The 12,066-nt window shown below is 41.4% G+C and overlaps 1 protein-coding gene across 5 annotated transcripts in view; it reads right to left on the reverse strand.

The window, feature by feature from the left end:
* The window catches only part of LOC149317892 (lisH domain-containing protein ARMC9-like), a 121,115-nt gene that overhangs the window by 11,263 nt on the left and 97,786 nt on the right, over positions 1–12,066 (reverse strand). For 4 of the 5 annotated variants that reach the window (XM_089508617.1, XM_089508615.1, XM_089508613.1 and 1 more), the window contains 2 exons: positions 5,503–5,627; positions 3,235–3,367 (listed from right to left, as the gene is read on the reverse strand). In XM_089508617.1, the coding sequence (XP_089364743.1) occupies positions 3,235–3,367; positions 5,503–5,627 (258 nt within the window). Of the gene's footprint in view, positions 1–3,234; positions 3,368–5,502; positions 5,628–7,766; positions 7,875–12,066 lie in introns of those variants that run through there. The other variant, XM_089508618.1, reaches the window with a different exon arrangement.

Raw genomic sequence — 12,066 nt, forward strand, 5'->3', positions numbered from 1 at the left:
GTTAAAGAGTCACAAGAATTTCCAATCCCCTTTGTAAGACCAATTACTGAGATCTCCTGACTTGGAGGGGCTGGTGGTGAAAATCTGTTTCCATTTTCTACTGTATATCTCCAATTGTACTTCTTAGTCAGTCATAATTTATTACAGTCTATAAACCCAAAATTTAGGCACTCAATAAAGATATACAAGTTTTCAAAATTCCCCCCAGTAAAACAAGAGAAGAGAAAGTTGTTAAATATAAATCTAACTCAAATTCTAATTCTAATGCTAATTGTCCCTTTATACATAGTGGGTTCCTCAGAGAGAAATTTGCCAACTAAAAAAGTGACATTTGGGCATTTATCTTCCAACCAAAATTTTACATAGAAAAGTTCTGATCTTCCATTCACCTTAATAATAATGGATAGGTTTTGGCTTATCGAATCTGTCTGTAGACTACAGTGCAGTAAAATATGTTTCATATACTCTACTTCCAAGTTATTACATGGGCATCTTCTTTCAGCATAAGGAACACCGTCAAATCTATCACAAAGTAGTTCTATAGACTATACATTGCACCTAGCCTTTCATAAAAAATGGTGGTACTTGCCAAGAGACAGGTTCAAACAAATAATTGGCTATATGGAAAGAGCCATCATAATGTATATGCATCATACTGGAGGAACAAGAGACATAAGAACGTGAATGCATTTCACAGAAAGCTATCTCCAGCAGCTTTAATTTAACAGACTTTCCACAATACTAGTAAGAAAACACAGGAAGAATAAAATGGCCTGGGTGTTGTAGGAACCTCCATGTGTTAACAAAACATTTTTAATTCATGCAGAACAATCAAGCTTCCATTTGACACGCGTTATGTTCCAGCTTTTGGCACTTGGGACCACATTTTGCAAGTGAAGCTTAGTTAAACACACAAAACAAAAGAAAGAGAAAGAGAGAGAGGTAGGGCTAAGGAAATTTTGATTCACACCAATTAAGACTTTATTCAACAAGGAACTTCTCTATCGGTCAGAAAGACAAGCAAAGAAAAATGCCACACCACCAGAGATAAAAAAAGGCCCTGCTGGAAGCCAGCTCTTCCACCAGGGCTGAGTGAAAAGGCCAAGGGAGCCCTCTTAAGTTCCAAACTCCAGCAATTCAAGAGGAGGAAAACTAGTGGGATGTGGAAGGGACCACAAAGGTATGAACTCCAAGTGTGTCGGCTCCAAGATACTTGATATAGATGTTCCTAGGTAGTTTACATCCTCAATCTGTACTTTATGAAAATATGGTGTTTGATAATTTAATCTACAAGATGAGTTTGGCCTCATATATGCCCACAAGATAGGAAGTGGTTATAGGGTCATGAGACTTCTTGGATGGCCACAAACTTTATTTTAATCTAACCTTCCCCACAGGTTTATGTAAGAATAAATGAGGATGGGGGCAGAGTCACATGTGCCAGCCAGTGTTCCCTGAAGGTATACATGTGAGAAATAAGGAACACATAAAGTAGTAAATCTGCCCCTGGAGAGTGAAAATAGGGTTCTACAGAACTGAATGCTTCCCCAGTCTTTGAGCAGAGAAAACTGAAAGGTATGAAGAAGGGTTGCTACATAAACTATTTGCTAGGCATTTTGTAATTTTGGGCACTGAGAAAGCATCCACCCATTTAGTCATTCACCCAGAGACCGAACTGCTGTAGTCCAGGAACTATGGCCCTGTACAGACAGGCCAAAATAAAGCTGCATCGGGTCACTTTGGAGGTATGCTGTTTAAATGATGCCTGCGTCCTAAGAGGCCAGAAGCTGTGCCAAAGTTATGCTGTACTCCTTAACAGTGGAGTGTGGCTTTAGCATGGCTTCCAGCCTCTTTGGACACATGCATCATTTAAACAGCATACCTCCAAAGTGACTCGAAGCAGCTTTATTTTGGTCTGTCTATACGGGGCCTATATTATTACTTCATCTGCTATTTGTATCAAGCAGGTTTCCCGTACAATTTTCTTAAAAAAGGATTGTTCAAACAACTCTTGATTCCAACAGTGCAGTCTGACACCACTTTAAGTGCTGTAGCGTCATCCTATGGAATCCTGGAATTTGTAGTTTTACAAGGTCTTTAGCTTTTTCTGCCAAAGAGTGCTGATGCCTCACCAAACTACAAATCTCAGGATTCTGTAGGATGGACCTATGACAGTTAAAGTGGTGTTAAGCTGCATTATTTCTACAGTGTAAACACACCCAAGGTTTACCATTAAAGCCCTTAAAGCGTCTGGGTTTTCGACACTTCCTTCCAAAGCTCCATTTTTCTACCAGCTAAATGAGAGAAAACAGACTTCCCACTACTATATCTCTGATCAGTGACTGGAGATAACAAGAGCTGTATCTCTCAGTTTTACCTGTGCCTTCACTAACTGACAAAGTTCCAGTCTGAAAGTGCTGGCTGAATACATTCCTTTCACATTTTGGTCTTTCTCTCACATCCTCATACAAAGTACGGACATGAGTTGTGAAGCCTGCTTGTTCTATCCAAAGTAGGCGGAAAAAACTGTTTTAAAGCAGTGATTACAAGCACATGATCATCAAGCTATATCAAACCTAAGGCCTCTCTAGTTTGCTCACACAGTGGCCAACAAGTTGTAGATGAAAAACCTGCTAACAGAACATGCTATCTTACGTTCCCCAGAACTTGATGAACACAGAAGCATACTGCCTTTGATACGAGGGGTGACAGACATCCATGAATTTATCTAATCCCTTTTTAAAACCATCCAAATTAGTGGCCATCTCAAAGAGTCCCACTGTAACTCATGCCACCAAATTCTACACTGCACATTCTGTAGACAAGAACTTCACTTTATCTGCCCTGCATCTCCCATGATCCAAGTTCATTAGGTGACCTCAAATTCTGTATCGCAGAAACAGAGTCAAATGTTTCCTTATCTGTTTTCTCTACACCACTTGTGACTGTACACGTCTCTCTCATACCTTCCCTTTATTTGTCTTTTTGCTGACCTCAAACATTGTAAACTTTCTTCAGAGGAGCTGTTTCAGCTACCTGGCTGTTTAGACTTCCTCTTTTATGCCATTTTTCCAGATGCAGTGACCAGAACAGTGCAGAGATTCCAAAGCAGTCACACCCAGGATGTGTATAAAGGTTTTATGATACTGACAGTCTTACGTTCTATTTTTAAAGGATGGCATTTACGTACCTTTTTACAACCATTACATAGTGGGTTAGCTGTCACTCACATACCTGCTGGACAATCCATTTATGTTGTCCTGGGAATGATTTGGATATTGGAGAGACAGGACATCAGCAGCCGGAGGGACACAATGGCCAGTTTCAGAATGCACTGAGGATCCCTCGGACATTTCTGTTTCCACTGCTGTTTGGAAAGGGAAATATTTTAATATTTGGAAAGTGACGTTTTGTACCTTGCTTGCAGATGGTTCTACCTGGGTCAGTGAAAGGCCCAAAACATTTTCATGTTACAGAAAATCCAAATGTCATTGCTACTCATGATAAAGGATTAAATGGAGAAGGAAGTTCTCTTCCAGCAGTCTAGCTGAAATAAAAATAATTGGAAGATGCAAGATTTCAGTCCCCAGTCATTTTAGTGGAGTTTGCTGAGAAAAATGTTCTACAGATTCTGGCCCCAATGGTCCAATATGGCTGTCTCTGGTAAGGGAATCCACTGTCTGTCATTTCAGGAAGCTGCTAGCAATAACCTCATTTTATTTATTTATTTGATTTATATCCTGGCTTTCCTCGAACGGGACTCAAAGCAGCTGAAAACTTAAGTTTAAAACAGAACAGCTAAAACAATTAAAAGAATAAAAGTTTAAAATGCATTGGATTATCAGTTGAATTAAAACACAACTTTTAAGACATCAACAATTAAAAAGACATATAGTACATATATTGTGGACCCTTGGTGTTCGCTGGGGTTTGGTTCCAGGACACCTCAGGGGGACCAAAATCCCTGGATGCTCAAGTTCCATTATATAAAATGGCATAGCAAAATGATTTCCCTTTTATAAAATGGAAAAATCAAGCTTTGCTGGTGGGATATTTTCCAGCAATGGAAAACAAAACAGCAAGGAGGGTGCAAATCAAACCTTACTCAAGAAAGAGTTCCATAGTCTGGGAGCATAGTCTTTACCACCAGACACCCACTACTCTGTTCTGGTCTGGAGAATACCGGCTGCCACTTTGGAGTGATCACCAACTGGTGTGGGGACAGAAAGGGCTACTCAACCCACCCCAATACCAGGAAAATGCCCCTAACTGGGCTGTACTTCATAGGAACATGTAATGAGCCAGAACATAAATATATTTTCTAGCTCATTACTGTTGACACTGTTTTGCACCATCTCTCCAAGGGTTTTCAGAAGGGCTAGGTAGTTCCCAGTTTTGTAAAATGTCATGGATTAAACTCCAGATCTTTTTCATATATACACCATGTGCTCTGTCACTGAGCTATGGATTATATTATGTTAAATTATATTATTATTTTGTCAGTTGCTTTGGGAACAAATCTTGGCTGAAAATCCAGATTTATGCACTGTCCAGTCAGCTTTGAATTACAGTGACTTTATAAGAAAGAGAGACATCCAAGAGCCCTGCTAAAATCTAAGAAACTCAATGCCGCAGCTTCCTTGATAGAATCAATCCATCTATAAGGTGGTCTTTTCTCTTTTCCTACTGCCTTCCACTTTAACTTTTCCACCAAGTCATATTTTCTCATATTTCCAAAATAAGATAGTCTGAGTTTAGTTACTTCTAGCAAGAATCCAGGCTTGATTTTTTTCCTCAGACCTATTCATTGGTCTTTTTGGCAGTCTGTGGTATCAACAGCACTTTCAACCTGCACCATACTTCAAATGAATTGATTTTTGTCCTGTCAGCTTTCTTCACTGTCAATGTCACAATCACACACAGAAACCAGAAATATTCAGACACAAATAAAGTCCCCAACTTCCTGACTCCCTGCTCTCTGGCCAAGTGCTTGGATCCGGTTCTCATGTCCTACCCCTACCTGCTTGCCCATATATCCTTCAGTTCTCTAGCACAGAATCATAGAATAATAGAGTTGGAAGAGACCGCAAGGACCATCCAGTCCAACCCCATTCTGCCATGCAGGAAATCCAAATCAAAGCATCCCTGACAGATGACCATCCAGCCTCTGTTTAAACACCTCCAAGGAGGGAGATTAATTGTGGTGCCCAGAACTGGACACAATATTCCAGGCGGGGCCTGACCAGAGGAGAACAGAGTGGCACTATTACTTCCCTTGATCTAGACACTATACTTTAATTGATGCAGCCTAAAATTGCATTGGCCTTTTTAGCTGCTGCGTCGCACTGTTGACTCATGTTCAACTTGTGGTCTACTTGGACTCCCAGATCCCAGCAGCAGTGGTGGTGGTAATATCTAGAACAGGGTAGGCTAAACCATGATTTATCTTTGAATGGTTGGCTGAAATACAAATCAGTGGGCAGATTTCCATCAAATCCTTACATGCTAAAGAGGAAAAAAGCTCCGACAGGCTGGCTCTCTTCCTGCTGTGTGTTGCAGGCTCGGAGTTCTGCCTATGCTGGACACGACTCTCACTGCTACAGGAAGATATGGCATCATTTTCTGACCTGGTGAAGAAAACGAGATGGCAGAGTGATGAATGCCTGCGGTCAAATACTGTTACAGCATCTGAATTATTACCCCCCTCATTTCCTGTAACTGAGAAGGGGGCAATTTTGCATTGTAAGCTAGTGCCAGGATCATTTGTGTGGTTTCCCTCTTCCTTATAGAATTTGGTTCAAGAGGTGGGCAACTTGGCACCTGCCATGTGACTTTGTGGTGATGGACCCATTTTTCAAATAGCTGGCTGACAGGTAAATGAGTGGCTATTCCACTCCATCAATTTTGGCAGGGTACAGGCAAGGCATTGTGGGGGAAAGGTGAGAAAATAACCTGGAAGTTGGCCATTCAGGAGAGCCAAGCTTGCCAGCCCTCACAGAACATGCACCACTCACCGTGCCTTGTCAAGAGGAAGAAGGCAGGAAAAGTGGCACAGATCAAACTGGATCAAAGGGACAGGGACAAAACAGATGCAGGGGACAAGGCAGCCTTACTCTTTTGTAGCCTCCTCTTGCCAAACGACAGGGCTGGCTTCTGCAGGAGATATGGCAAACATGGAAGCTAGAATGGCCAACAGTGGTTGATTTAACTTCTTCAAGGAAGAGGCCTTGAAGTTCCCAATTGTCCAGCATTCTCCTTCTAATGGAAGGCCACCAGCTACTTCTGGGAAGCCCTGTCTCATGTTTTGAGGATTCTCACTCTTTACGGTGGCTGCTCCCAGGCCCAGAACTTCCTTCTAAGAGAGGTCAGGCTTGTCTCCTCCCTTGTGCCCTTTTGCCAACAAGCAAACACCTTTTAAAAATTCAGGTGGGCTTTCAGAAACTGAATGGTTGTTGAAAATGGAGCTATTAAGAGGGTTTTTTTTCTTAATTAAATTCCTTTTAATTTAGTTGTGTTTTAATATGATAATCTGTTTAACTGTGTTTTATTATGATAGCTTTTCTGTTTTATCTGTTTTATAAATCTTTTTGCAATTCTCCCAGTTTTGGGAGAAAGGTGTGATACAAATAAAAGAAAGCAAGTAAATAAATAAATAAAGAAGCACACAACACTTTCAACTATGACCTGGCATTTCCAAGACTCTTTCTGTTTGCCTGTGAAGTGCTGTGCTCCAACGGAGTCTGCCTCAGGCACAGAAATGACAAATGACAGCACTATACTGGAGAAAACATTTTTCATGTCAGTATTGTTTCTTCACAGCCTGTGTTTAAGAATATTTTGATCTCCTCTCTTCTATCAGTTGCTCAGAGGCCCTTATCATGTAAGCAAAAATTGAAGTTATCCCAGGGTCAATGTGAAGGCAATGCAGGGGCAATCATGGGGTTTCAAGTTTGTTTATCACACAATGCCAAACGCAATCAGGAGCCATCCTAAACGCAATCGGGGATCATTCCAGAACCATTCCAGGGTTAGGTAAGTTAGGTAAAAAAGAGGATTTACCTAACCCTGGAATGATCCTGGAATGAGCCCTGATTATATTTAAGATGACTCCTGATTGAAACCCCATGATTGCCCCTGCATTGCCTTCACATTGACCCTGGGATAACTTCAAATTTTGCTCATGTGATAAGGGCCAGAATCTTCCAAGTGAAAATTGAGAGGATGAGAGGAGAAAAGAAGTGAACTTCAAAGCATGCTCACTTCTTAAAATTTTTGCAATGTATGGTTTAATCTAGCTTTCTCCATTGTTCTACAAGTGGTTCCTTTCATAGAGTATTACTAGATTTTGCAAATATATCAGCAAGAAAAAAATAGCTAGAAGAGAAAAAGAGAAGTGAAAGGAGACTTTTGAATCCAAATCTACCTATAAACCATGCATGCCGTTATAAAAATGAAATGGAGTAAGTGTAGTTTTTCTCATGTCAGTGGGACAATGAATCCACCTCAGGTACTAGTTCAAACTTTAAGCCCCCAAATAGCCCCCAGACAGGTTCAGCATTTTGGGTACCCCCAATGAAGTTTGTCATAAAATGCAATGCAGATTAATCACAACACTGACCCAGTTTGTACCAGTCACTGCTACTGAAGCAAGGAGGGAGGCATTTAGATATTAAAATATTTTTACAAACATATTCCACATTTTAATATGAAAGATGACTCAACTTTTATGGTTTCAGAGCATCGAGAAAAAAAGACCTACCTGCCAGGAATAGCAATCAGCAACTCCTGTTTTGCAAATGTCTCTTGTTTAGGTTATGCAGGTTTAAGACTTGCCCACTGCCTGACATCCATGCTGCAGTGAAATACAAACTGTACTGGAAATGTAACAAGAAAACACCTTAAAAACTAGCAGATCAGGGCTGATCCTTCCCTAAACTTGTACTCACTGGTACAAGTTATGTTTCGGTAAGAATGCAAGGGGCTGTGTAACATTAGAAACCAATTGGCTCTAAAAAACAAAAACAGCATGTATATTGTGCTTTTGAGTGTTGAAATCATATACATATAAAAGCATTATCATGCTGTAAATTCCACAACACCCTCATGAGGACAGGACCTTTCACAGAACAGGCCGTCTCCTCCTGACTTTTAAATTGTTCCTACTTCCTCCTGATCTTTAGATTGTCTCCTAGTGTTTCTTTTGGTTAAGAATGACTTCTCTCAGATTATCTGTTTATAAATATGTGCACACCTCAGGGCACCTTTCTCCAACCTGCAGCCTGCCACATGTTTTGAACCAGAAATCATCTTTCCAGACCACTGGCAATGGTGGCTGGAGGTGATGGGAGTTCCAAAGCATCTGGAGGGCAGCAGGTTGGGGAAGGCTAATTTAGAAAGCAAAGCAAAGTGGTGAGGATTTGCATTGCTTCTCCCTGAGACCACACATCTGCCTGTGAGGATGCAAGGCTGGATGGTATTACAGTGGATCCTTGTTATACGCTGGGGTTTGGTTCCAAGATCCCCCGTGTATAACAAAATCCATGTATGCTCAAGTCCCATTAAGTATAATGACATAGCAAAATGGTGTCCCTAATAAAAAATGGAACATCAAGGTAAATTTATACTTTTTTGGAACATTTTCAAACCGTGTATGCTTGAATCCGTGTATAAAAAATCCGTGTATAAGAAGGGCCGACTGTACCACCATACTCTAAATCACGTCTTTTTGCTCCTGGGAAAATGCTATTCTTAACTCTTCCCAGATACTATATCCATTGCTATTGCTATTGCCATGCATTGCTATTGATATTGCTTGTGCAAGATGGTTGGATACTGTCTGCAGTGCCACTAGTGACTAAACACACAACTCACACCCCATACCACCAGCAATGTCCATGTCATTCTGAGTACCTTTTTTTTACAATTATTATTATAAATGAGACCAGCTTCCCTCACCTGTTTCCTTTTCCAGAAAAGAAAGAAAACAGCAAGCAAACAGGAGCCCTGGTGGCACAGTAGTTAAATGCCTGCACTGCAGCCACTCACTCACAAACCACAAGGTTGCGAGTTCAATACCAGCCAGGGGCTCAGGCTCGACACAGGCTTGCATCCTTCTGAGAAGGTCGCTAAAATGAGGACCCAGCTTGTTGGGGGCAATTAACTTACAGTTGTAAACTGCTTAGAGACTTCTTAGAGTGGTATGAAGTGGTATATAAATGAGGCTGCTTTTGTTATTTCTCCTTCCCCCACAGTACTCTCATTTCAACTATCTTTAGCGCTAATCTTAACTATTATTCATGTTCTTGTGAGGCTATGTAATCCATTTCCCCGTTCCTTGAGCTATGCACATCTTGTTGTGTGCCTTCAAGTACTTTCCGACAACACTATGACACTATTACAGGATTTTCTTGGCCAGATTTATTCAGAAGGGGTTTGCCATGTTCATCCCTTGAAACTGAGAGAGCATGACTTGCCCAAGGTCACCTAGAGGGTCCTGGTCTTCCAGAGTCTTAGTCCAATGCTCAAACCACTACATCACACTAGCTCCCTGTCCACAATGAAAAGTTATGATGGCTAACTGAAGTGTGGTTATCTCCTCCCACTATCGAAAAATATAGCAAGTTTGCTAGCCTTCTAATATGCAAAGTTCAATGGTCTTTTTTTTTTATTAAACAAGGCATTTTCATATTCCCAACCAAAAAAAGGTCAAAATGTGGTTGCAGCATGTTCTGCTGCTTAGGAGAAAAATGGCTACAGCACTAAATTTGAATCTGATGCACTACAAAATGGAAACTTACAGGCCTTCATAACAAAAAAAGGCTATGCATAATACTCATCCGTGCTAAGGAGTACAGACAAATCTGCTAAAACATTTGGACTTCCTTTGTTTCTCCCAGAATTTTCTCTCTCCTATCACCTGATCCCCTTCCCCACCACCATTCCCTTCTCCTTTTGTGTCGTGTCTTTTAGATTGTAAGCCTGAGGGCAGGGGACTGTCTATTATCCCCTCTGTTGTAAACCACTCGGATTCCCAGTGACTGGGTGGTATATAAATAAATCTTATTATTATTATTATTATTATTATTATTATTACTACTGTCAGCCTCTCTCTACCCTTGCTGCTGTTGATGCCTAGAACTCGCCCCAGAAAACCTCTGTGGTGACTCCTGTCTCTCTCGCTCTGATGTAAAATTCTTCCTCAAAAAATCACTTGTCTGATACCTGGATGCAAGAAAACCTGGATTCAAGCATCACTTCTGCCATGGACTCATTGTGACACTGACAAGCCAGACATTACAGTGTGCCCGCGTTATACGCGGGTGCTCTTTACGCGGTCTTGAGCATACGCGCTCAAGCAGCGTGCGCGTGTGCATCCCATTAAAATGAAAGGGCGTGTGCGCCCGTGGCGCCCTGTGTGCACGAGCCCCATTGTTTCCAATGGGGTTCAAGCATAGGCGGAATTTGCCTTACGCGGCGGGGTCCAGAACGGGTCTCCCGCGTAAGGCAAGGGCAGACTGTGTATGCATGTGGATTCCCTTTCCTTTAAAAAATAAATAAAATCCAAAAACAGACTTGCAAAACGGTCCTTTCTGTGCAGAGCGCAATAGAGAAGGGAATAGGTGCCTTAAATTTTTATCAATCAGATAAAGATCTCTATTGATGATCGTAAAACCTCTGCTTTTCATTGTCAATGGATGATCCAAGAGTTTTTGAATGTTGACTCTTAACATTTTTACCTGTGTAGACTTTCCCTTGACTGTCCTTCCATGTCATGTAAGATTTTATCCACTTCTAAAATGCTTTCGCATTAGTCTTCTTTCCTTCTAACTTAAAAAGCACCCAAATATTTAAGCACGCAATCCACCCAATGTATCATTGCTGTTGTCTTTTGTTGTTGTTGTTACATTTGTTACCTTGACTGCAGTACTTTTGTGGTGGGTGGGGACAAACCCATTTAAAATATTCTAAATATGGATATAGCAGTCAGAAATACATGTATACCACACTATTTCCTGTTTTAAAAAAACCACAACTAGTACTAGGTAAAGTGGTGATCTGTGCCTGTCCATTAGCCATTGGCTGCCAGTCTGTGGAGAGTCTCCATAGGAAGGAAAGAAAAAGCTGTAGTCAGTGGGCACAAATATGGTGTCCATCCTGACACAATGGGGCAAAAAGCCTTCTGGTCTGCACATCATACAGTTTTAAGAAGCACTGACACAAACCATCTAAATTACGTGCTAAGAAGAGCTGTAATCTGTATCTGTGTATTTGTCTTTTTAAGGTAACATATTCTCTATTTTTAAAAAAATGCATTGTTTATTCTGTTTTGTTAAGCCATGGGTTTGTACTTGTTGTGTGCCTTCAAACTGTTACGTATGAAGACCCTAAGGCAAAACTATCCTGATGCGTGCTTGGAAAGATTTCTTCACAAGGAGTTTGCCACTGCCTTGTCTGAGGCTGAGAGAGTGAGATCTGCCTAAGGTCACCCTGTGGGCTTCTGTAGCTGATTCGGGATTCAAACTCTGGTATCCCAGTCAACTCTCAAACCACTACAGCATGCTGGCTATAGGACTGACAAGACATTCTGCAATACACTGGAACAACTACCTTACTCCAAAAATGGAAATTATACAGTGCGCCCATGTCATACGCAGGTACCTTTTATGTGGCTTTCAGCTTACGCTGAAAGCCGCGCAACAGGAGAGAAATGGCGTGCATGCCCATGGCACACACACTGCACCACACATCATAAATGAGCCCCATTATTTTCTGTATTTCCTCTGGTATGGGGCTCGAGCATACACACAATTTGCCTTACGCAGAGGGGTCCGGAACGGATCCCTGTGTAAGGCAAGGGTGCACTGTATTTAGTCACGGCTCTGAATCTAGAGATTTCAACAGAGGTGAAATCTCACCTAGAAGTGCACTCTAGAAGTGTTTTTGCCAAACTGCTCTGCTCAACTCCAGGTTCCAAAGGGTTCTAGACAAGTGCAGGACAAACCCATTAAGTGTGAGGACCTGAGCAGATGGGACAGGAAAGCACAGGCTGAACTCATGCTATTCTGG

Source organism: Sceloporus occidentalis, unplaced genomic scaffold, assembly GCF_023333645.1.
Source record: "Sceloporus occidentalis isolate IW3139 unplaced genomic scaffold, rSceOcc1.0.p SCAF_2, whole genome shotgun sequence".
NCBI classification, from domain to species: domain Eukaryota; kingdom Metazoa; phylum Chordata; class Lepidosauria; order Squamata; family Phrynosomatidae; genus Sceloporus; species Sceloporus occidentalis.